The sequence below is a fragment of the Anabrus simplex genome, chromosome 3 (genome assembly GCF_040414725.1).
Source record: "Anabrus simplex isolate iqAnaSimp1 chromosome 3, ASM4041472v1, whole genome shotgun sequence".
NCBI lineage: Eukaryota > Metazoa > Arthropoda > Insecta > Orthoptera > Tettigoniidae > Anabrus > Anabrus simplex.
The window spans coordinates 398,539,087-398,566,132 of NC_090267.1; the positions used below are offsets into that span (position 1 = coordinate 398,539,087).

The 27,046-nt window shown below is 36.9% G+C and overlaps 1 protein-coding gene across 1 annotated transcript in view; it reads right to left on the minus strand.

Annotated features, from left to right (window-relative positions):
• Positions 1 to 27,046, minus strand: part of LOC136866430 (PI-PLC X domain-containing protein 1) — a 136,319-nt gene that overhangs the window by 18,074 nt on the left and 91,199 nt on the right. The window contains exon 4 of the mRNA XM_067143354.2: positions 22,155 to 22,388. Within this exon, the coding sequence (XP_066999455.2) occupies positions 22,155 to 22,388 (234 nt within the window). The remainder of the gene's footprint in view (positions 1 to 22,154; positions 22,389 to 27,046) is intronic.

Below are 27,046 nucleotides of genomic sequence, written 5' to 3' on the forward strand. Positions count from 1 at the left end.
GGCTTTTTCCTGTCTGTAGATAAGTAGAGTGTTTTATGTTTGTGTTTGTATCCTAGTAATTTTCTTTTGTGTTTGTTCTGGTGCTAGTATAGGGTAATTCCTTTTGGACTATTATGTCTGTAGATAGTGGTGGTGGCCCTTTAGGCCGACCTCCTGAGATTGGTAAAGGTGCCGTGCGTAAGGATTTACACATGGACGTTAGTAATACTGCTACCCAACGAGACAGTTCTCAAGATGCAATACGTGATTTGGATCAGCGCCCTCACGTTCCTGTATCTACCTATTCTACCACTCATCTTGGCCCTTACATAGTATTTGTCGAATCGATTGATTCTACAAATAAAATAGGACATATTCACCCTATGGCTCTGGGACGGATTTTCTACGAGAGGCAAATTGGTGACGTCAAGGCCATACATAGGAAGGGAAGAAATAGAATTCAAGTTACTTTCATGTCTAGTAAGGCTGCAAACGCCTTTCTTTCTCATCCCATTCTTACAGAAAAGAAATTGACAGCTTTTATTCCGTCTTCGAATATTCAGCGAGTAGGGGTCATACGGGGAGTAGACACTACTCTTTCCGAATCCGACATTCTCACCTATTTAGACTCCCCATATCCTGTAGTGAAAGTACAACGTCTAAATAGACGTTCATCTAAAGACGGAAAAACTGACTATATCCCTACAGGTACTGTGAAGGTTGTATTCGAGAGTCAACAACTTCCGAAAAGTGTGTCCATTTTTAAAGTCATGTTAGAAGTTCAGGCCTTTATATTCTCTCCTTTATTATGCAAACGATGTCAGCGGTATGGACACACCGCTACTAATTGTCGTTCCAGGGAGCCGAGATGTGGAAAGTGTTCACTTACTCATTCTACTGAAGATTGCACTCACCAAGTCGTTCAATGTGCTAACTGTGGCGGAAATCATCCTGCGGGAGCAGAACATTGTGAAATCCATAAACAACAAAAAGAAATTAAACGCATTATGAGTGTTGAAAACAAATCATATTTTGAAGTGAAAAACTATTTTGCCCCATTACAGTCCCTATCTAACCCTCTTCTGATGCCCCAACATTTTCCTCCTTTACACACTAGATCATCTCAATCGGACGAAACTCTCCCTCGAAAGCGTAAATTTACTATGGTGGTTAGTAACCCTTCACGCCCACCCGTTAAACCAGGGTACGACAGGGCATCATATCTTAATTTGATCAGTAATCCGAAGACGGTTCTAGAACATTCTGGAACTCCAGTCGTGCGTTTGATACCTGCTACTTCTACCGAGCCTGCATCTACATCACGGAAGCCCAGTCCTCAAGGGCAACCTTCGGATCCCCACGCGCCAATATCGGCATCTCACTCTGTCATGGCTTTACATTGTAAATCAAACGTTAATTCTAATGAACGATGTCGAAACGCCTTTAACACATTTGCAGATATAATTGCAGAAATTGAAACAACCGGCAAATGGAAGCAAAAGTTACAAGAAGCATATGATGAGATGTTTCGACACATGGGACCTTCACCTGCTGTCAATGTAAAACATGCGGATACTGCAATGGAATTGTCGGAGCATATTAAATAAGAAATATGAATTAGTGAGTTTGATCAATTCCTTTGATAATCTGGAATATTAAAAGCTCTCATTTGTACAATCCCGAACATATCAATAATTGGTACATTCAACATTTACGCAAATTAAGTTATGACTTGTTCCTCCGTAATGTTAAAGTATTATTCGCATGGATTCCGGGCCATTCTGGAATACACGGTAACGTCTCAGCGGATATCCTAGCTAAAGAGGCCGCCCAGGGTACTGGATTGGATTCCTATATCGCAGTTCCACACACAGACTTATGGGAACACTGTCGTCACTTCATCCACGATCAGTGATGTGCAGTATGGCGCCGAACTTCCCAGTTGAAAGGTAAGCACTTATTCACGCTTATGCCTGATATTCCTAATAAACCGTGGTTCGCCTGTGGTAACTACACTCGGCGTCATATTCCTACAATCATACGGTTCCGCTTAAATCATGTGTGTACGCCTGCTCATCTCTATCGCCTTAATCTTATCGAAAGTAACTTCTGTCCATGAGGTCGGGCAGTAGGTACTGTCAACCATATTTTTTTTTCAGTGTCAGACATATGAACATCACCGTCTCGAATTCATAGCTCAGCTTCTTCATGCGGGTTACCAACTGTCGTTAAATGTATCGTGTTTAGTGTTTCACCCGACTTTTCGCGTTGTAGACTTACTACTTAATTTTTTAGTTACCTGTAACAACCAATTGTAACTTTTTCCTTCCTATAGGTACAAACTTTCGCATCCCAACCCTTATTTGTGGTCCGGTCTCGTTTGTTTGTAGTAAGACGTCGTGGCAGACCACACAGACGTGAAGCAGTAGAACCCTGTGTCCCAGTGTTTTGTGTTACCCTAGATAGTTTAACCTCCATATTATTGGTATTTTCCTCAGTTTCATTATTACCGGCTGTCATTAGCTTCATTACATAGCTAACCCTACTATCTTGTAGTGTACTACTTTCTTCTAATGTTGGTACCTTTCCTAGACATTAATTATCCTGCAAACCAGTGACTGGACGTAGCGTCTTACGACGATGTCCAACAACTAACCAAGAAGATGAAGAAGAAGAAGAAGGTAAGGTACGTGCCTTGTCGTCTAGAGCCACCCTCAACCCAGTGGCAGTATTACAGTTGACCACAAGGGTCCGCCACCTTCCCTATTATGGTTAGCCACAGCCAGCGCCTCCTAGAGAACAAGGCCTGGCAATACGAATGAGAGAAGCTGATGACGTACGTCGAACTTTGCCCACGCCCGTAACTCAGTTAGCTTGTTGCCGCTTGGTGTATTTGGACGCGTTTCCCTGTTATGTGTGTTTTCATCGATTATATTAATCTTAATCGAATCTTGTGTGTTAACACTCGCTTATTATTCCTATTAGTGTAAGTTCAGTGAAGGGTGTTAGTACTTATAAATTGTTAATATTAATAAATTGTGTTTAAAATGCCGGTATGGCCACCACGTGAGGTTAGAATTGAGCTTATTTTTAATGGTGTGTTGTTGTGAATTGCGATTTTTCAAATTTTGAATAACGATGCCTCAGAAATGCAGTGTTCCAAATTGTAAGGGCAATTATCGCACTGGCCCTAAAGAGAATGTTTTGTCATTTTCAACTGACGACTCGAAGAGAGCTAAGACGTTAAGAGCTATTCGCCGTGATGATTTCGTTCCTTCCAAAAATGCAAAGGTAAGTCTTAGTTATTAGTATATCGTATCTGATTTCAATCATTCAATGACTTCAGTTGTGGGATGGTCCTTGAAATGGAGCCCTGTGTTGTAGGTGTGCGAGCTCCATTTCGAAACTCATGAGGTTGAATGGAAATTATTGACTGCACCTTTATCTCATCCAAGGCTTGTGAAAGGTTTGTGGATAGGTCTCTTATATCTTTGCTATTTATAAATGAAATAGTAGATTTTTTCGGGGTGATTTATATCTTACTGATTTAAGCATTTGCTGTATTGAATTTACCAGTTATTACATTTAGTTTGGGATGTGCTGAGTATTCACCTTACTTTATAGGACTACTGTTGTGGGTATAGTGATATTCTGGGAAAAATTATCGGGCCTAAATTATGAAGGCATATAAGGTATTGGCTTTCAAGTATTCCTTCTTAGCTGAACCCTTAACTGCAAGTGAGGCAGTTATATTTATTATATCTCATGAGGGACTATACCTTAGTGTGGGTTAATATCTTTAGTTCAGGCTAGACAGCAATGTTATTGTATTTATTTCATTTATGTTAGGTTCTGTATAATTATTGTAAATTACATTCACTCAATGATTTTCTATGTCTCCTTGTGTGCTATTCATTTTATATTAAAATCAACCAGATATATCTAAGACATGACATGGTCCTGTGAAGTAAGTGGTGCCATGCATTAATAGACGAGCGCATTTATATCTAGGTGAATACATTCTAATTTGGTCTAAACGTTTTAGGAGCTGTTCCTTCTCAGTTTCCAAACTGCCCAGAGTACTTGTCTGACACCACATCTGCCCACCGAGAAGCTCCAGATGATAGGCGTTGTCGAGTAGACAATGAAAGTTTGACCAAGACTCTTGTTCAAAGTTTAGAGACCTATAAAGCTCATGTCAGTACTGTTTCTTTCAAGAACTTCAGGAATTTAAAAAAAAGTTCAATATCTCTAAAAGAAGACTGGAACTGCATTGAAAAGGAACAGTGTGTTTACTTCGTTTTAATCAAGAATGAGCCTATCCCACATCTATCCCACACTGATAGTAGTGAATACAGTATTTTCTAAACTAGAAACACTTGCATTTATATTGGTGTGTTGTTATTTGCTAGCTTTGTGTCTCATGGTGGGCAATTTAGGTCCTACAAGATTTTTCACTTCTTGTGTTAATATGAAGTATTATTAAATGCATATTACAACACAAAATTGATCATAACTTCATCTCATATACTTCATAGGGTACTTTTACTACTTATGATAAACAAGTAATACTGTCTACTAAATCTCTCAATGCAATGGTTGGTTGCCTTTGTTGATTTAAGAATAGCAATATTTTTGTTTGAATTGGTAAGAAGTGTTTGAGTACCTGTGGCAACACAAGTGCTCCATCACTCAAAACTGTGGTAATTGTGCTACTTGTTCTGCAACAATTGTCATCCAGTACAAGAATTGCTTATGCTGGGGTGGGTTTGTTGGCTCCAGAAATTCCTACCTGGTATGGGTGTGGTATTATTGAACTTGTGGTATGCGTGTGGAATAATAAATTTCCAATTTCTTTGCAATCATTTAAGAAAGGGCTAGGAAAACAACTGATAGGGAATCTGCCACCTGGGTGACTGCCCTAAATGCAGATCAGTAGTGACTGACTGATACTTGAGTATGTATCAAATCAATCACTACTGATCTGCATTTAGGGCAGTCACCCAGGTAGCAGATTCCTTAAACTATTCATTTTATATTAAAATCAACCAGATACTGTATATCTAAGACATGACATGGTCCTATGAAGTAAGTGGTGCCATGAATTAATAGACGAGAGCATTTTTATCTAGGCGAATGTAAGCTGAGGGGGTTGTATCTTAATTTTGTACATGCCATATTATTTATTATGTTGATAATGTGACAATATTTGGAAGTTTATTGAGCTATTCTTTAATTATTTGGGCAACAAGATCTCTGTATCTACAGTATGTACTTCTTAACACATTGCCAAATTTAGTAGCTGTGTTTTCCATAGTAATTTCTTTAGAAGAAAACACAGTAATAACACAAGAGCACTTTTATTTTATCATGTTTATTGCCAGGTGTCAAATTTTCAGGGAGTGATGTTACATTTGAGAGGGCACCTTTTATGTTAAACAGGTATTTTGCCATTTAACAAATATGATTCATTACCTCGGTGGCACATATCCTACAAAATTATTAACCCTCCTTTTCTTTTGTCTGTGGTAAGCTGAGGCTTTCTCATTTTTTGAGTACATTACTATTATCAATTACTCATTTGATGAACCTCTATGAATTCCACTGAAAGGGAATGTGTAAACTCTGAATTCACGGTTAATCACAGTAAGCTCCTTCAGTAGTAAACATTCCTGTTTGAGTAATTGTGAATTCAATTATGAATTTCCTCTTCCAGCATTATGCCTATTCACACTTTGGTTATGAATTTTATCTTGGAGAAAGTACTCCTTCCAGCTTTTGTTATTGCATGTAATGAATGTAACATGCATCTGTGAAAAATTGGGGATTGATTACTTAATTGATCTCATGTGTGTCATATCTATATAATGCAGCTGGTTCATAAAGCATGAAATGACTAGTTCGGTGTGTGTTCTGCTACATTTTTATGAATTTAATGGCAGGGATGCAAGTTCTTAGTATGGTTTCTTAGGATTTTAACAAGTAATGTTCAAAGAGATTTCCTTTTATATTTTCTTATATCATGTTCACCTCATGTCCATTTCAATTTTAAGCAACCTGGTGAAGTTAAATTGAGAACAATTTCAGAAAATGTCTGGGTGAAGGTCAGTTCAAATGTTATCAGAATTGGCATGCTACTTTTCAAATTTAAGTTTAAAAATTTAATAAGTTGTTTTATTTCCAGTTTAACTTCAATTTTTCCCCTGTTCTGGTTATTTGAATCAGGGTCCAAAATCATAAGAGTACATTTATTTACACTAGGGAATGCGAATATAATTTTGATGACTTGATGAACAAACTATTGTTGGCATGTACTGTAATCATTCTCTTTGCATAAGTGAGTTCTTCACCCCCTTAATTTATGTTAGACTTCTATTGTAAAAAAAAATTTTTACCTGTTTTCATGAGCGACAACACTGAGCATTACAGCTTGTATGTACCTGGACTGCTACTAATATCCTGTAGGTATGGTAGTTTATACGTTATTATTTTTATTTAATAGCTTTTGCTGTTCTTACATGTTGTTTTTGATCTTTTATCAGCAAGTTCAGTTTTGTAAAAGTTTTCTTTTTTTTCTAATGGCTTTACGTCGCACCGACACAGAGAGGTCTTATGGCGAGTTTTGTAAAAGGAACTGATCATTTTTGACTCTGTCCGACTCGTTGGCTGAATGGTCAGCGTACTGGCCTAAGCTTCAGAGGGTCCCGGGTTCGATTCCCGGCCGGGTCGGAGATTTTAACCTTAATTGGTTACTTTCAATGGCTCGGGGACTGGGTGTGTGCGGCGTATTCAACATTAGAAATCATCCTAGTTAGGGCCCTCATCTTCACAGACATGCAGGTCGCTTAATAGGCCGTCTACTATAGAATGACCTGCCACCAGGCCTCTCCGGAGGCCATATACGCCATTATTATTATTATTATTATTATTATTATTATTATTATTATTATTATTATTATTATTTTGACTCTTAAATATATGAAAGAAAGTGTCATATAGGCATATTATTAAAGTTGTTCAGTATTAAGACTCTTAAAAGAACTTAATTCTTTCTTGCATTTTTAATTATTGTTCTTCCTAATTATTACGGTATATTACTAATTTCGCTTCCGATATGTACGCCTACGATAAAGAATATTCGTAGAATGTAGTTTAACCAGCGTATTTTTCAATTATCGTAAGGAATTAGCTTCATCTACTATCCACTCGCGCTGAGCCCAGTCGCGTGACGTCACGAATCGTATTGCCAGGCCTTGTTCTCTAGGAGGCGCTGCCACAGCCTCCCAGGAGCTACTATTGCATTACATTACCGGCAGATTTCGCTAGTACCCTAATTCCGAATAGGCATTTTGGTGTCTGTTCAGACTCTTTTCCAGAAAGAGAACTGAATACAATGGCGCATATGTATCCCTGCCTAAATAAGATACAGTTGAAGACTGAACTAGAAGTATTGTATATGAGAAATGGCTTTCAGAAAGATGATGGGGCCATTTCCATGTTGCAGTTTCTGCTTGACAATGAACTAGATAGGGACAAATTTCCACAAGTATGCGAATTACTCCGAATTGTGAGCCTTTCATTTTCACGCCCTTGTGGCCCTTGTCTTCCTTTAGCCGATATCTTCATTTTCCGAAGTGTCGAATCCCTTCCATGTTTTCTCTCTAATTAGTGTTATATAGAGGATGGTTGCCTAGTTGTACTTCCTCTTAAAACAATAATCACCACCATCACTACCTTTCCCATTTCTACAAGAATTACCAGACGAGGAATTGAGAAATTGGGCGAAAACCAACTTCAGGGCTGACAGTGCGGTTCGAACCCACCATCTCCCAAATTCAGGCTCATAACTACGCGATCCTAACCACCAGTGGCGGTGGGCTCTCAGGAGCACAGGAGCACGTGAACACCCAGTTTTATTACATATTTACGCATTCATTCTTTTCTTTCGACCTGATTTTGACAATCGATCGAAAGCATTCGACAATCGACTTATATCGAAGCTCCGTTACACCGACAGTTGTTCGTTTTGACTGACAGTGCAGCGAGCACACTGGATAATAGGCTATTGTGCTGAAGACTATACGCATGCGCAAAGCAGATGACGTCATGGTTTTCTGCACTGATATTCCCATTAGCGAGGAGCACGGTAAGGTACGTGCCTTGTCGTCTAGAGCCACCCGCAACCCAGTGGCAGTATTACAGTTGACCACAAGGGTCCGCCACCTCCCCTATTATGGTTAGCCACAGCCTCCCAGGAGGTACTATTGTATTACATTACCGGCAGATTTCGCTAGTACCCTAATTCTGAATAGGCATTTTGGTGTCTGTTCAGACTCTTTTCCAGAAAGAGAACTGAATACAATGGCGCATATGTATCCCTGCCTAAATAAGATACAGTTGAAGACTGAACTAGAAGTATTGTATATGAGAAATGGCTTTCAGAAAGATGATGGGGCCATTTCCATGTTGCAGTTTCTGCTTGACAATGAACTAGATAGGGACAAATTTCCACAAGTATGCGAATTACTCCGAATTGTTGTCACAACCCCAATTACGACAGCGAAGCCTGAGAGGTGTTTTTCTACTTTGAATACGAATTAAAACGTTTCTGAGGAACACCATGACTGGAGAACGACTGTCAGCGCTGGCTATGCTTGCTATTGAGAAGAGATTTGTCAACAACATCAGTGACTTCAATCGTAAAGTCATTGAGAAATTTGCGCGATTGAAAGACAGAAGGATTGCTTTCCTGTACAAATAATCAGCATTTACGTGAGTTGCTAATCTAAATCCTATCATTTAAATAAGCATGATCTAGTATTGTTGGTTGTACTGCATGCTAAATTGTTTAGAGTAGTGGCTATAATTTGCAAAATGAGAATAATTACCATGTGATACAGTAGAACCCTAACTAACCGAGATAATGTGGAGACTATTGGGGTCAATTCGGAAATAATTATTTTAAAAAAATTACCGGTAAATGCGGTACATATTCCTTCTATGCTTCTCGTCATACCCAGGTGAACTTCGTGCTGTTTAAAAACCAGGAATAGTGCTCGCATCCTTCAGTGTTCGCAGTGCATTAAAGCTATTATGAATTTTACTATTGTTCTACACTAAGACAGCCAACCCGCGGTGTAGGGGTAATATGCCTGCCTCTTACCCGGAGGCCCCGGTTTCGATTCCCGGCCAGGTCTGGGATTTTAACTTGGATCTGAGGGCTGGTTCGAAGTCCACTCAGTATACGTGATTATAATTGAGGAGCTATCTGACGGCGAGATGGCGGTCAAAAAAGCCAAGAATAACGGCCGAGAGTATTCGTCGTGCTAACCACACGACACCTCGTAATCTGCAGACCACCGGGCTGAGCAGCAGTTGCTTGGTAGGCCATGAGGTTTGGTTTGGTTCTACACTAACACCCAGGTGAAATTCGTGCTGTTTAAAAACCAAGAATAGTGCTCGCATCCTTCAATAATCTCAGTGTAGTAAAGTTATTGTGAATTTTACTTTTGTTCTACACTAACAAATTAATCTCGTATAAAATTTATCCTCGGTTACAGGGGTTCTACCAAAGTATTTGTGAAGAAGAAACCGTACAAGGAACTGTTAGTGAAATGATTTATGTACCTATGTTACTCTTTTGCTGATTTGAGGCATGAACAGAAATGTTGTGAACCTCCTAAAAATTTTGTCACGACCCGCCACTGGATATAACCCAAATAGGAATAATGCCATACCATTTCTAGCATCCCTCGAAAATTTTCTAAGTAAAACAACTAACAATTTATGCCTATTTTTGGGTGACACGAATATTGATATCTTAACTAGTGACCAATTAAAAAGAAAATACATGAACCTGCTTTCTTGCTATGATTTCAAGCAATGCAATAATGTATATCCAACACGAATACGTGATACCACAAGCACTTTAATAGATCATGTGTCTATAAATAATTCTGGAATATATTATTATTTATCAAATGTTGGTAGCTATATAATATATTAATATTTGATATTCTTTTGACAAATTCTAAATCTCCATCACAATCGCTTGAACTGAAAAGGCTGAAAGCAACTAATGTAGACCAAAATGATAATAGAACTGAAAGTAGTAATATCACTGAACATAACACAAAAGTCATAAACAACACTACTAGTAGAATTGACATAACGTATAATTCCTTTATTGACCAGCTACCGCTTAGTACTCAAAAACAGAAAGCACAAAGTCATCAAACACAAAGAACTGGTAGCTTGCCATGGATATCTTCTGAACTTCTCAGCCTTATTAAGCGACGTGACATTTTACATGCAAAACTTAAAAATCCCACCCTAAAGAATAACATCAATCTCAATCAGGATTATCGCAGGTGTAGAAACAATGTGACAAATATAAAAAGGAGCTTAAAAAACAAACATTACTCCGAAAAATTTAGAATTCATAACAAGAACCCAAAGGAAACGTGGAAAATAATCAATGAAATCATACATAACAGAAAAACAACAAAAGGCGATAATTGTACATCTCTAGAAATAGATAACAAGATAAGTACAGACAGTCAGGAAATATGTGAATCATTAAATTTATATTTTACAAATATTGCTAAAACCCTGGCTTCAGCAATCTCTCCCCAGAGGACTGAAACACTTGCGGTTCCTAGTTACTTGAACTCATTTTACCTATATCCAACTGATGAAACAGAAGTAAGATCTATGATATCAAATCTAAAAAACAAGAGTAGCTGTGGGCAGGATGGTATAACTGCCAACTTTCTAAAAGAATTCCAGGATTCTTTAAGTGGGGTGCTAACAGATATCATTAACGAATCCTTGGCATCTGGTACATTACCTAGTGAGCTAAAAATAGCTGAAGTAGTTCCTGTCTTCTAGGGTGGGGACGGGAGGAATCCTAGTAACTATAGGCCTATCTGTATTCTTTCCATAATCTCCAAAATATTAGAAACTATTGTTAAAAAGAGACTTCTCACTTTTTTAAACAAAAATAATTTCTTTTACAATGCACAATATGGCTTTCATGAGAACTCTAACACTGAAATAGCAACCGTAGATCTCATAAATATGCTGCAAGAGTCGATAGATTTTAATAGTTTTGCTGGTGGGTTGTTTATAGATCTAAAGAAGGCCTTTGATACAGTGGACCATGAAAGACTGTTAGCTAAATTAGAGAGAGCAGGAGTTTGTGGTGTTGCATTGAAGTGGTTTGATAATTATCTCTCCGATAGAAAACAGTATGTAGTGCTGAATAACTGTAGGAGCTCAGCAATTAGGGTAACCCATGACGTTCCACAGGGGTCAGTACTAGGGCCGATTCTCTTCCTAGTCTACATCAATGATATTGCAACTTGCCGCTTGAAAGGACGTATCACACTGTATGCCGACGACACAAACTTGTTCTATACTGGTTGCAATATAGACTCCATTGTTAAGGATGTGCGGGAAGACCTCAATACTCTGTGCTTTTGGTTTCAAGCAAATAAATTAACTATTAATGTGCAAAATACTAATTATATGATAATGACAAAACAAGGTCAGAATAAAATCCCACACAGTAAAATATATATGCAGAATACTGCAATAAAACTAGTTAGAACTGTCAAATATCTTGGGTTGGTGATTGATAGGAACTTGAACTGGGCAGACCATGTTGAATACATTACTAAAAAGATCACACCTGTTGCAGGAATTTTAAAGAAACTTAGTTACCTTATCCCACAACATCTTCTAAAACAGATCTACTACTCTTTAATTCATAGTCACCTACAGTATTTGAATGTAATCTGTATGCGCTGTAAGAAGTCTGACTTGAATGAGCTAATGGTAGTACAAAATACAGCTGTTAGAAATATACTTAATCTTCCCTACTTAACACCAATAAAATATCTATACCTAAGTGCTAAAATACCACCCCTAAGGATGAGTGCAGAATTCAATACAGCTGTACTAATGTATAAAATAAAACATAAATTTATACAACACAACACTACATATACTCTGAATTATGACAACCATCCATATAGTACTAGGCATGCAAATGACTTTGCCTTATACAATGTTTGCTCTTATAAATATGGTATAAACAGCTTGAAGTTCTCTGCGATCCAGTTATTTAATAACATCCCTGTGGAGATAAAAACAGCACCAACTTTGGTAAAATTCAAACAAAGAGTCAAGCATTATTTTTGGGAAAGGTACAGTGCTGTTTAAATCAAAATATCAGTTGTCATTTAAGGCATTCTCCCAATCAATCTTGCAAACTGTCCGGAACTGTTCTTCTACCTCTACAACTTTTATGTTATGTAAATGTAAATACTCTGTAATCTGTTCTTGTACCTTTGCAACTCTGTGTTATGTATGTATACTGTAAATACTCTGTAATCAATTCCTATACGTCTGCAACTTTTATGTTATGTAATTGTAAATAATCTGAAATCTATTCTTGTACTTCAGCAACTCTTATGTTATGTAAATGAAAATACTCCATAATCCATTCTTGTACCTTTGCAACTTTCATGTTATGTAAATGTAAATACAGTCAGAAATAATTCTCTGTAATCCTCATATTGATGATGTACATATTTTATATACTGTATGTGTTTATATGTTCAACCGTTTACTAATATCTTATATACACAAACTATATTTTGATGTGTAAGTGCCCGCCAGTATGTAATGTCCTGTACAATTCCTATGTATGAGCCTGCAGGCTCGTTGGAATTAATTGAAATAAATGAATGAATGAATGAATGAATGAATGAATACCATACTCCAGATACAGTGTGGCTTTGAGTGTGTGTATGAAAAATAAGGATGAAATCCTGGAGGTGTTTTTTAGGTGTCAGGCAAGGGTAGAAAAGTTGCATGGTGTAGGAATTGAAGTGATACAACCCGACAACGGTACAGAGTGTTACAGAGTACACTTGTAGCGGGTTTCAGGACCACTATGGAAGTGGAGTCTTATTCATAGGATGTCTGTACCATACTTCACAACAAAATGGATTAGCAGAGAGATGAATAGAATGGTGTTTTATACTGTTGATCCAGTCTGGGTTAGCAAAGGAATTTTGGAAAGAAGCAGTAATGACAACAGTCTATTTAAGAAATAGGTGCCCATTCTTAGCAATTCATTTTCAGATACCTTATGAACTGTGGTTCAATAGAAAGTTGGATGAGAAAGAAATAGGTAGATTGAAGGTATTTGGATGTCAGGCATGGGCAGTGAGAGTAGACAGGGGAAGTTAGATCCAAGATCACAGTCATGAGTTATGGTAGGATATGAGGTGTATTAAAGATAGATGTAGACTATGGAGTCTTTAAAGGAAAATAGTTATAGCAAGGAGAAGTGTGGTATTTGAGGAGCAGATACCGTACTGTATTTTCCTTTAAGAAGAAAGGTTCTGGAATTGATATTGCAGAAAAGGTAAATGTACTCATCCTAGAGGGTAATGACTGATGGGACATACTTTGACATATTGCATATTGTAGATCCAGAGATAGAAATGGGGACTGACTTAAATGGAGGGAAGGTCAGAGAGGAGAGTCAACATCCAGAGAGGAACATGTAGAGGTTGGGTCCATAGCTATACAAGAGCCAATACAAAAATCTAAGAAGGTCAACAAGTCATAGGAAAGGAAAAACTTGTGCTGGTTATAATACAGTGTTGGAAGTTAGACATGGAAGTGTATTACATCTTGGAACAGTTAAGGAGGTTGTGACAAGTTCAGAGTCTGATAACTGGATAGAAGGCATGAAAGTGGAAATCAATGGAATGAGAAAGAAATTGTAAAAAGATCAGATAGCGCCAAGGTAATTAGTTCCAATCGGGTGTTTTCATTGAAATATGATAATGAGGGTAACGTTCTGAAATATAAGGCCAGATTGGTTGCCCAAAGTTGTAGGAGACAGATAAAAGAATCTTGTGTCCTCATCCCAAGGTAGTGCAGCTATTTTTCAGGCACACCTCTAACAGAGGCAAGCAGTATGTACAATTTTAACTACATATCAGCCCTCTTGTCATTCTCAAATTTCTGGCAGTACCAGAAATCGAACCCGGGCCTCTGAGGACAGCAGCTAACAGTGCTAACCATTAAGGTATGGAGATAGACTAAGAGACAGGTAAAAATGCCTAGAACTATGTAGGTAAATTGAAGACAAGTATGGATCAACAAACATAAAAGTTTTCCATGTGTATTATTCTTGGGAGAAATCGGGCGCCATTTTTTAAATCATTCCTTTTGTACTGGGTAGATTGTATCTTTTAGTTATAATAAAGATGTGTAAAGAAGCTATTCTGCTAGCTTCTAATCTTTTTGTCTGGAACTGTTAAAAATTGTGATGTGGAATGAAGAGAGAACAAATTCTGTAGCAGCAGTACAAGTAATACAGTCATAGATATCAACCAAAAATAAAGCTCTGAAACATGCACCTAAATGATTATAGCACTATAGAAACCTAAAATAATGTTTTGCACTACAATAAATCCGTTCACACTCCTGCAATTACTAGAAACAAATTGGATATCACCAACCAAATGAAAGGTAACAAACTATTGCAGACAACAAAACCTATTACTGTATTAAACTTGGAGAAATATAAACACTGATTGGGAACTACCTATAAACAAATATAAGTCCCTGCTGCCTTCTCCTTTCTTAACAGTGGCCATGACTGCCTTGTTACTAAGAAAAAGTAACATCTACAGCAGTTTGGAAGAGTAGAAAATTTGTCGTGGTCCTGACTCAAGGATGGATAAGGAACACCTCCTTTAAACATAATGCACATCTCAAGAGCCTGAAATAATGTTGGAATTTCTGAAAGCTGAGATAGACTCATATGAGAGAGAGAGAGAGAGAGAGAGAGAGAGAGACCCCCTCATAATCTGAAATTGACCTTCATTGTCCTCAGTCTCATTACCAGTAGTCTGTGGTCAATATCTGGGGCCTCTGATGATATTACCTTTACATCTGTAACATTCCTCTTCATTTCACAGTCGTAGAGCATGAAATCATAGAAATAGGTGGGGAGAGTATTTTCAGAAGTTGCTGAACATGAGAAATAATGACAGTCATTCAATGGACCACCAGGAAAGGCAGTTAGGTGAGGAAGAAATAGATAAAGAAATTACAATGAATGAAATTGAAATGGCAGTAAGAAAGATGAAGAATGGAAAAACTGCTGGAATAGATGAAATTTCAGTGGAGATGATAAAGGTAGCTGTAGCTGTAGGCCTGCAGTAGACATATCAAGTTCTCAGGATTGTCTGAGAGAATAAGGAGGTCCCTGAGGATTGGCAAAAAGGAATAATCATCTCAATTTTCAAGAAAGGCGATAAGAAAGTATTGAAGAAGTACCGGGGAATTACTGTGTTGGTAAGATAATGGAGAGGATACTGGAAAGTAGGATAAGGTTGAGGGTTGCAAATCAGATACAGGAAAATCAGTTTAGTTTCAGAAGTGGAAGGTCAACAACAGAGTCCATTTTCATTATGAGACAACTAATGGAAAAGCGATGGGAGTATGGGAATGATATGTTGATGACATTCAATGACATTGAAAAGGCATATGACAGTGTCCCCAGGACTAAAGTTTGGGACAGTCTGGTGCAAAAAGGAATTGGACAGGGATTAATAAAAATGATCATGGCAATGTATAAGGAATGTTGTAGTTGTGTGCAAACACATTTTGGCAGGACAAGTTGGTTCAAAATAACTAGTGCGCTGAGACAGGGAAGTGTTTTATCACCAATCCTGTTTACAATAGTAATGGATGACATCATGAGAACAGCAAAAGCAGCATATGGAGGAAGAGAAATGAACATGTTATTTGCAGATGATATTGTGATTTGGGGAGAAGACGACAGGAAGGTTCAAGAACAGTTGAATGTGGTGAATGGGAAGATCGAAGAATGCGGATTGAAAATATGTGTAGAAAAGAGTAAAACTCTTGTTATGGCTAGAGGGGAGAAAGAAGGGAAAGGTCAGATTAGACTTGCAGACAAGCCCCTCGAAGTAGTGGAAACGTTCAAACCTGGGGAGTGAATTAACGGAGAATGCTCGACTGGATGCTGAGATTACTAAGAGGATTCAAGCTGGAAGTTGTTTCTATCATAGTGTAAGAAACATATTATGGGACAAAGATGTGCCAATGGAAGCAAAGGATACTATGTACAAGATGTATAATGTATCCATAACAACTTACAGAGCAGAAACTTGGACAATGACAAAGAAGGATGAGAGTCGAATAGGCAGCCGAAATGAAATTCTTGAGGAGTATGATACAGAAGAGTAGAAGAGACAAAATAAGGAATGAGAAAATCTGGGAAGAAATTGGAGTGGAAAAAATGAATGACAGAATAGAGAAGAGCCGATTACAATGGTTTGGGCACATAAAGCGAATGAGTGATAAAAGAATGCCAAATAAAGGTGATGGAAATGCAAATGCAAGGAAGGAGAGGGTGAAGAAGACACAATCCAATGCAGTATTAGAGAAAGAAACCTAGACTGGAACACAGTGTTGGAGGAGGAGTGGTGGAAAGACAAAAGAAAGTGGAGAGGAACCATATTTGCCCCTACCTGGCTACAGCTGGATAATGGGAAATGATGATGATGATGATGATGATGATGATGAGAGCATGTAACCTGCAATTAATTTCCTAGACCAGTCACTGCTCTGTACCAGGTTATCTTATGGTTTTCTCTCTTCTTGAACTATGAGTTCCCAACCATCATTCCATTTCTTTTGCATAAATCCAGTAGCTTTATCCTCTCCTTATTTCTATTTCCCCATCTTTCTGCCCCAAGTACATTCTCATATCCCTTCCTTTCCTTGCCTACATGGGCATTCAAGTCTCTCGTTAAGTTAGGGAGTATGTTCCAATCATGGCATGTGATGTAGAGAGAGTATTTTCTGAGTACAAAAATTTAAGTGAAAATAGGTACAAGTTTTTGTTTGAGCACCTGTAGTATCATGCTGTGATGAAGTGTAATCAAGACTTGTGAATTTCTTTCAGAAATTGGACCACTTTATTGTGGTAAGTAATCTAACTTTTTTATTTTAGTATAAAATTTCTTTAATGATATAAATTGCTAAATGATATCAGATTTATATTTATTCTCAATGCATAACTGAACATTTTTATTTCATATTTTGCCATATTTAAGTGCATAATTATCTGAAGCATGGTGTAATAATCACAATAATATATTGTTGAATTACATCAATAGTCAATATTTACTCACATTTATTCCTAACTAGCAAATGTACCCGTGCTTCGCTACAGTATTCTGCATTGTATACAAATATTGAAGTAAATACTGTACATGCAGTAAATAAGATTGTTTTAAAATTGCATGTGTCTTAGCGTTATCCAGGAAACAGCATGGAGAGGTACACATATGTTGTTTCCATTGTAAAGTGTTTGTTACGAATTTGTGATGATAACGGCAGGCTCACTTGCCTACTGCCATTCAAAATTGAGTTGGGAAGTTTACATTATAATTGTAGGCCCCATTGCTTACTGCGCAGTTACAATCAATTTGAGGAGTTTTCGTTACAATGGCAGACCCCTTTCCTACATCCAGACATATTACAGTTGAGGAGATTTTATTATAATGGCAGGGAACTTCCCTACAATCAGTCAAAATTGAGTTGCGCAGTTATCATTATAATGATAGGCCCCGTCTCCCACTTCCAGCCAGCTTACTGCCAGTCACACCAAGTTGGTGAGTTCCATCAAAATATCAGGCCACTATGCCTAATGCAGTCACATTTTAGATGGGTATATTTGTTTATAATTGCGGGCACGCTTGCCTACAGCCAAACACAATCGGCTAAGGGGAGTTTTGAACAAAACTGCATGCTTCCCTGCCTTCTGCAAGTCAAATTGAGAAGTGAATTATTCATTACAGTGGTAGGCCTTCCTTATTAATGCCAGTTACACAGGAATTGGAGAAGGACCCCATTCCTACTGCCAGTCAAAGTCGGTGTGGGGAGTACTGATTACAATAGCAGACACACCCTTTCTCGATCGCTACAAAGTCGACATCAGTGAATATATATAGATAGACATACGAAAGTATGTGCTTGTTTACAATATTGCAGACCTTTATTTACAGATTAACTGCTGCTAAATGTTACATCATATCGAGAAAGGATTGTGCCATAAGACGCCGGATTTAGCAGCCTAAATGGCTGGTCTTATGATATCTCATCTATTCGTGGGTCAGATTGAGTTAGAAACACTGAATAAGGTAAAATTTGTGTAAGATTATCTCACATTGCATTGCTTTTAGGATAATGAAGTGACAGCTACATACATGACATTTGGCTCACGTATGGCTACTGGGTAGGCCAATTTTTGTGTAGAGGTTGATGATTCTATCTTTCCTATAAATGATGGAAAGTATGAATTATCTATGTGAAAAGTCCAAATTTACTTAACACCGAGAAATAGAGAAAAATCAAATGTAAAAGGAATACAGATACGACAAAAAGTCATAAGACCAAGCTTGTAGATCACTTCAAATTGAAGGGGATTGTGCTATCCATTATGTGATAAGACTTCCCGAAGGTCTGCACCATCATTAAAATTGCCTCCATACCGGTATTTCGATATTCATCAGAGATAAAAAGGGAAAAATTTAAAGATCTTGGAAGTTTTCCATCCGTTACAGTCTAAAACGTATAATTTTGCCAAATTTCAATATCCTTCTTCGACTGGCAGATTATGCCGCAATCTGGATTTTTGGTGAGGAGGGTAAAAATGAGGACTTTCAAGAAACCAAACCAAAAATGGTATGCAAGATGGTCATTATTACCCCTTAAATGTGTAGCTGTATGGAAATTTCACCAAAATAGTCAATGTACAAGCACACAGTCATTACGATTTTATTTACATAGATAGATGAGGAATCTGCTCCACGTGCAACACCTTTTGGGCTATGTCTGCGGGGCGCAACTTGCAAAACTGATCATTCATGATATCTCCCTTATTATTCCTCCTGTCAAAAAAATGCACATGAAAAAAAGTTTTAGAAATGGATTTCCATCAAGTTTGGTCGATTTCCAGTCAGGTTGGTCTTGTACTGTATATATTGTGTAAGAGTAAAATCACCATTTCGGTTCCCTATAAACCATCAGTCCATTCCGGGAACATGAAATGTTATTGACCATTAACACCTACCATCGAACAGGTGGATGCTAAATATAAAGTTTGACTCAAATATCTTCAGTAGTTTTCAAGTTGTAAGAAATACGCTTTACACGCACCCGCTCTTGAGTTAAGTACGGTGGGACTTGTACCGGAAAATGGTCTGTTAATGATATCTCCCTTATTAATCCTCGTATTGAAATGATGCACATGAGGAAAAAGGCTTAGAAATTAATTTCCATTAAGGCGGGTAAATTTACATTAAGTTTGGTTGTGTATATTTTGTGGGAATGCAAAATCACAGTTGCGGTTATGTATAAACCCCCACTCAGTTCAGGGATTTAGAAACAATATTTGCCCTGAATCCTACCTAAGGACAGGTGGGTTCTAAATATCAAGTTTGGTGGAAATATATCCAGTAGTTTCCAAGTTATAGACAAACAGACAAACAAACAAACAAACAGACACACAAAAAAAAATACTCATTATATGCAGATGGTCATTATTACACCTGAAACGGATAGCTGTACGGAAATTTCGCCAAAATAGTCTATGTACAGACACACTCTAGAAGTGCAGACCTTTATTTCGAGAGTTACTGCTTTGAAACTGTATGACATATCTACAAACGGACTTCACCATCAGACGCCTCTTTCAGTGCTCTACATGATTGGTCCTATGACATCTTCTTGTATCTCCTATATTTATGGGGTAGACTGAGTTAGAGTCATTGAATGGGGTGAAATTTTGTACAGTTTTCACATACTACTTTATATTTTTGATACTCATGTGACAGCTAGAATCATAATATTTGGCTATCGCATGGCCACTGGTCATGTCAATGTGCGTGCCGAATGTCATGATTCTACCTTTCCTATAAGTGTGCCAAATGATAACATATACGTGTAAAAGTACAAAATCAACTTGAAATCGAGAAATACAGCTCTATTTAACGTATTAGGGATAGAAATACGACGAAAAGTCATAGGACTAAAGTTGTAGATCTCTCCAAAATGAAACGCTATTTGCTTTCTGACTTGGGATACGACTTACTGATTCGCCACCAATTACCCCGAAACGAAGATCTGCACCGTCGTTAAAATTGCATCCATATTTCGGAATTTTCCTGGGCCAAAATTTATACATTTGCATAGTTTAGAATATTTCCTCAAAGAAAAGAGTGTCCAGCTTTCGGGATTAGCATTCGCATACATACGGGGTAATGAAGGAAGAAAATACTACAGTTTAGAAAGTTAAAATTAATAGAAAATGGATTATAACTGAGGACAGCCGGATGACGACAAATATGTAAATACCAAGTGAATGTATTGGAAAATCAAATGCCCCTCATTAAATTACACCGGCGTGAGTTACGGATATAGGAAAGCGGTAACAGGAGATAAATTTAGGTGCAGGGATTCTTAGGTAATCAGATAAGAAGATGAATATTTGTGTTATTTCTTAAGCTATTCGAGGACGGTTATAACCTCCAATGATATTCCGCCAATATCCCGCAGAATGGCCGATTGACGACTCTCTTGCTTTCTATCCAAGGAAAACCACGAATTTAAAGGAATGATGAGGAAAATGGCAATACGTTACTTCCCTGCTGGCAAGCAGAGACGTTGCCATGGTAACCTATAGATTAGCTGTCAGTCTGTCAGTCACTCAACGCAGAACATGGTATCGGCAGAAAATAGTAAATTTCTCTGTCATTTGAAGAGTAAGGTAAATTATGAACATAACAAAAGTTGTTTATAATGAAGGGATGTTTCACATACTGTCCACATAGTTTACAGAAAATCAATAGAATAAGAGAAAAAGGAGGAAAACCGTTGTGGTTTTCCTATAAAACCCCCGTCTGTTTAAAGATTTTAAAATGATATGCATATTGAAACCTTCCCCGGGATGAGCATACTCTAAATATGAAGTTTGGTTGAGATCTATCCAGCCGTTTCGACGTGATGGTGGAACAGACAAACAGATAAACTGACAAGAAAAGTAAAAACCACCGATTCGGTCTTGAGTTGACCTAAAACAGATAAATATCTGAAAAATTGGCAAAACAAAAGAAATTACAGACAGCGGACCCCCTAAAACTTTATTTGTATAGATACCCAATAGAACAACATAAATACAGAATTGATAACATTTCTTTTGTTTGTGTTATTACATTCTTTTGTGCATCTGCTGGTGGCCATGATTATTAAGGCATTAAGTCTATATGGTCTGACACCATGATTAGCCAGTTCGAGTACCGTTCGTTGAGAAAGTTTCATCATCAGGAATGTGTCAGCTGGAAAATTTATAATGTCCAATAACGGACCGTTTATATTGGTATCAGAATGTTTGCCAGTAGGGCAAGAGAGGTGATGGTATACAATCTCTAATCATTAGATTGCGTATCAAAAGCCTGGATGCTTCTAATCAAGGTGTCCATGGTTTGAAAACTGGCCAATGCATGTGAGATTTTGGAAAGAGTCATACCCCTGTGGTTTGGATTTTTTCTATGATGAAAATATCAGGTTATTAGATGTTGAATACTTATAGTACAAGCCATAAAGACATTAATTACAGAACAGAACAAAAATATCCAACGGCTGTGAAATCCAAAGATTGCGGGTTCAGTTCTCACCGGTGTCTGGCTGACAATTTTTGTTCTGTACTTTGCACCTCTTTGGCATGTACTATACATACTCAGCATGATCTTATAAGCTGAATGTTTATTTCAAGTACAAAGCAATTGTGAAAGCTAAATATTTGAAACCTGTTCTAGCCTACAACAGAAGACATAGTGTACTGCATTGACTATACAATAGATGGATCTGAGCTTGATGTTATTACAAAATATTAATATTACATGCACCACAATGAAGTATCTACAACCATTTAAAATGATTATCCTTTCTCCTTTCTCTTGTCATTTTTAAGAAATTTTGGTTAAAATTCTCTTGTTTATTTTCAATTTTTGAGGATTAGGAGAAGCAAAAGATAAGCTTTATGGCCATACCTATTAGCGTGACTGTGACCTGTTGTGGCTTTTCCTTTGGAAGGATAGTATCCCACTCTGAGGTCAAGATAGCGCACTCCGTGGACCAACTGACCCCAAACATCTGTGTCTTGAGTGAGAAGATAACGAGCAAATGAGTCTCTTCTCGTTAATGTAGCTCCTTTGTGATGACAGCCGGAGTTATGTGTTCCTGGGATGAAGAGCGAACTGATTGGCATTGGGCCCAACTGCTGCCTGTCAACAAATTCTTAATCTATAAGGACATTAGTCATAATGAGTAATACATATAATTTATAAAAGCCAATTTATAGGTTTATATGTTAGTCAGAACCTTTTTAATTTTTAATTCATGCAGCTACTAATTTCATTATTACAAACCTGAAAGAAGAGTATATAGGATGGTCAGAAACAACATGAAATGGGTGTATGAGTCTTAGAGAGTTTGTCATACTGATACATAATGTGAAAAAGATAATTTAATATCTTGTACTATTGTCATTTCATCAGCTGATGAAGTTAGCCAATTTGACTGCTTTGTGTGTGAATTCAAATGGACTTCATGAGGTGGTGTTGCACATGGCTTAAGGCTAGTTTTAGAATACCAATCAAAGAAAATTTTGCCAGGGAAGGAATTTGAACACAGACCTCTGAGCTGACAGGATTGTGCCACACTGTCTGAAACCCACAGTGTGTTTGTGTTTGATACTGATTTCTTGGCATCTGTAGCTGCTAGGTAATGGGTCATTTACAAAAATGTTCATTAAGCAGCCATGTGACAAATGTACAATGGACTTGGACTCAAATTACAATGCAAGTCACTTGCAGGTTTAGTAACACCGCCCCACAAAGCACATTTGAATTTGCCTGCAAAGAAATCTGATTGGTTAACTTCAGCAGCTGATAAAATGATAATGGCATGAGATGATTACTGGATTTTCTTTTTCAAATTATTTATCAGTATGACCAACCCTCTAATGATCAAATACCCAGTTCACATTTTTTCTGACCACTCCGTATAATTAAATTGTAATTTTCATTTTTTTTCTCAATTTATATACACAAACGTTGGAAGTAAGTTCAGTTCAATTTCTGTCTCTGTTTGTTTGTTTGTTTGTTTGTTTGTTTGTTTGTTTGTTCGTTTGTTTGTGTCAAAATCATGTGAAAATGGCTCACTAGAAATTCTCAAAACTCAGTATTTATAGTAAGTTCAGGGAGAACCGATGTGTGCTTTAGGATATGTTACTTCATTGGTATATAGTGCTATAGCCATGTTAAGGCAACCAAGACAGTAAAGTCCCTGTTAATATTTGCCATATAGAAACACTGTACATAATAAAAGTTGTGCAAAATGCAATTTCTTGCTTTTTAACAGAAATATGTATAATTAGTACATTTCACAAGCATCCAAATATCTATGGAAATATTATTTATTTCTGAAAGATATGTATAACAAAAATGAGAGAAAATCCAGTTTCCAATTTTTTATGTCTGATTTATTTATACTGTACGAACTATAATAATACAGATATTCACAAATTCAAATTCAAAAATGAGAGAAAATCCATTTTCCAATTTTTTATGTCTTGATATATTTGTACTGTATGAACTATAATAATACAGATATTCACAAATTTAGATTTTTATTGTTAAATCCATGACATGGAAAAGATTGTTCAGTTGTCATGGTTAAGAACTAACTGGAGATGGTCATTAGCTCCTATTGATCAGGACAATAATGAAGAAAACTACCAAAATGAAAAGAAAAACATGAAGGATTGGTCACATGAAGAAAGAGGGGTGAAAACGAATCTTAAATGAGGTGAAAGGGGAGGTTGAAAGCCTAGGCCTTGAATGCCATAATATTTTCAAGCTGGAAGAAAAAAAGTGATGGCCTACTGTGTCCTAAGTTCCTAAAACTTATCAATGATGACAAAAACTGGCTGACTGTTCTTGTTTATTGAGACGAGTTCTCTCTCTTCTGTTGCCACTCTACTCTGCTAGATGGCATTACTGTTGTAATTGCAAAAGATTATCCGTCAGTGACAGCCACACAAAGGCTAGTTTGAGCAATGGTGAATAATAAAAATGATACATATTGATGTGGCAGATACAATCAAGTACTTATTAACATTTATTTCAAATTGCAGATTGACTATGCAATTCACAGTGAGTCAATGCACCAGACCCGTGGTGTATGGTTAGCATGCCTCTCTTTTTTACCTGGCGGCCATGGGTTCAATTCCCAGCCAGGCCAAGGGTTTTTACCTTGAACTGAGGACTGGTTTGAGGTCCACTTACCCTACATGATAACAATTGAGGAGCTATCTGATGGTGAGATAATGGCCCCGGTCTAGAAAACAAAGAGATGGCTGAAAGTATTTGTCATACTGACCATTCCTGAGCAGCAATCATTTGGTAGGCCTAGATCCATCAGGATTGTAGTGCAATGGGGCTTAGTTTTTTAGTTTAAGATAGTACCTAGTGAAGTCAGATTAATTCTTAAGTTGTGACATTTGGCTATAGCTGAATGCAATATTTTTTCCATTCCCTGTGATATTCGACTTTAGACCACTAACAAGTAATAATGTCACAGTTCACTATTTTTCTCTCCCTTACTACTTTAACTAAAACACTCCCACACTTTTTCCACCACAGTGTTGCCAGCTTCCGTATTACATAGAAGTCTATTCTGTTGCTACCTGCCTTTTAACATTATTGTTTTTAGGTAATAAAATGTAATTACTATCTTTATTATAGTCAACAATAATGCATTGTTGAATTCCATCAACAGTCAGAGTTTACTTGAGTCAATTCCTATCACAACTTTTTTTATAATTTGAATCCACCTTATTTAATACATAAAAACCGTTCTTTAGATGAAATTACAACATATATTTCAATCAGAACTAGTTTTGACGCCCTTTTCAGGTCATCATCAGCTGATATAGGTTCTTAGAAAAATTGGCAATCACATAAGTTTATCTATCTCAAATTGAACACAATTTAAAACCATATTAACAACCTAAAACTGTGTTACAATTAAACTGTTTCAAAGTCCATATTTTCTACAAGTCCGAGACTTGCGAGTCTTAAACCTTAAATTGATGAAAACATATGTAAACCGGTTTGCTCACTAATAAACTAATGTGGATTTAAAAGAACAACAACTTAAAAATAAAATAGTCTTGAAGAAACATTAGCTTAATTTAACACACTTCTTAAAACGTGACGTAGAATCATAATTAAAATAATTCAATAAAATCTTCAGAGTCGCTTTAATGAAGCAATTCTAGAGAGGTGGAAACGAGCAATCGGTCCTTTAAGATGTTAACAAGTACAATGTTCCCAGTTCAATGCGGACCTCAAAAGATCGCTGTCCATGCGAAGCACAATGAAGCCTAGCGAGCAGTGTTCAATTTGACGTAGATAAACTTATGTAATTGCCAATTTTTCCAAGAACCTATATCAGCTGATGATGACACAAAAAGGGCGTCGAAACTAGTTCTGATTGAAATATAAGTTGTAATTTCATCTAAACAACAGTTTTTATGTATTGAATAAGGTGGATCCAAATTATAATAAAAGTTGTAATCTTGGTTCAATACGGACAAACAATGAAATTTATTAATTTAATCAATTCCTATCACCCTTATGGAATAAGCATAGCACATAGAATTTGATATCATAATGTTTTCTAATTGCATTTTTTTTGCAAACGAGTCCAAAAATAATTGTGCTCCATGAAGGTTAATTCTGTAAAGTTACTATCACTACTATGTAAAGGACATCAATACTGAACAATCCTATAAACAAATTTAAACCTTCAAAGTTAACTATCTAATGTTCAATAAATGTCTTTTAAGTTTTTTAATTTTATAATTGATTACCAAGTGAATTAACTTTCTTGATTTATTTATTTTCTCCTCATTGCATCAAGCAGGTGATATGTCAAAGGAACCCTTTTTAACACAAAAATAAATTTAGTTTCCAAAATTCTAATAGTTCACATATGTCCTATTTTAAAATAACAGGGTTAGTCTAGAAATATTTTAACTAAATATAATGTAACTGATTCCTGTCCATTACATTATCAGTCTGGAGGGTAGTTGGATCCTCAAATAGTGCCATCAAATGTTGTGTTCTTGAAGGGAAAATGCAAAAACCAATGGTGGCATCAAAATGAGCTATACTAGGCATAATGAGGAGCAAGGTAGTCTGCCACTGCTTTCCTCAATGGACCAGAAAGTGCTATTACAACACAGCTGACCCGTCATAACACTCAGATGCACTGGTCATGCGTTGAATGTTATTACTTATCATCATGCCTATCTCAGCAGATTCCATACTGTCAAAGCCATTAGTACAAATGAGACTTCAATTGAAGCTATATTTTACTATGGTCTGTACTAAGAGATAAATGCAAAAATAGTGCATCTGTTGAGATACAGCCACAGGCAAAAGTGATTCTTAGTATTGATAATACTTTTTACTCATTCCATTTTCCCTATCATGACTTATCTAAATAACAAGGGGTTGTTGAACTTAGGTATCATGTACCCATTTTCCTGTTTTGAAATCGTTAGTTGCTAATCTGTTCTAATAGTGGCATCATTCAACCCGTGTAATTGTTGTGTCCAAGTTGAAGATAGCTCTCACATACCACACATCTTTCTTATAAACACAGTTAGAATAAAAGAAAGCTATCTTTCTCCACAATCAACAGTTCCATCAAAAGAAAAGAAACACAACGCTACACAATTCAACAGCAAAATTAAAAGACATCTTTGTATCTTTGTGTACGGTAGCCCTCTTGCTCCTTCAGCATTTAACCAAATGGCAGTTTCCATTTCTATTAGAGCATAGTAGGATAAAATAGTAGGCCTACTAATATT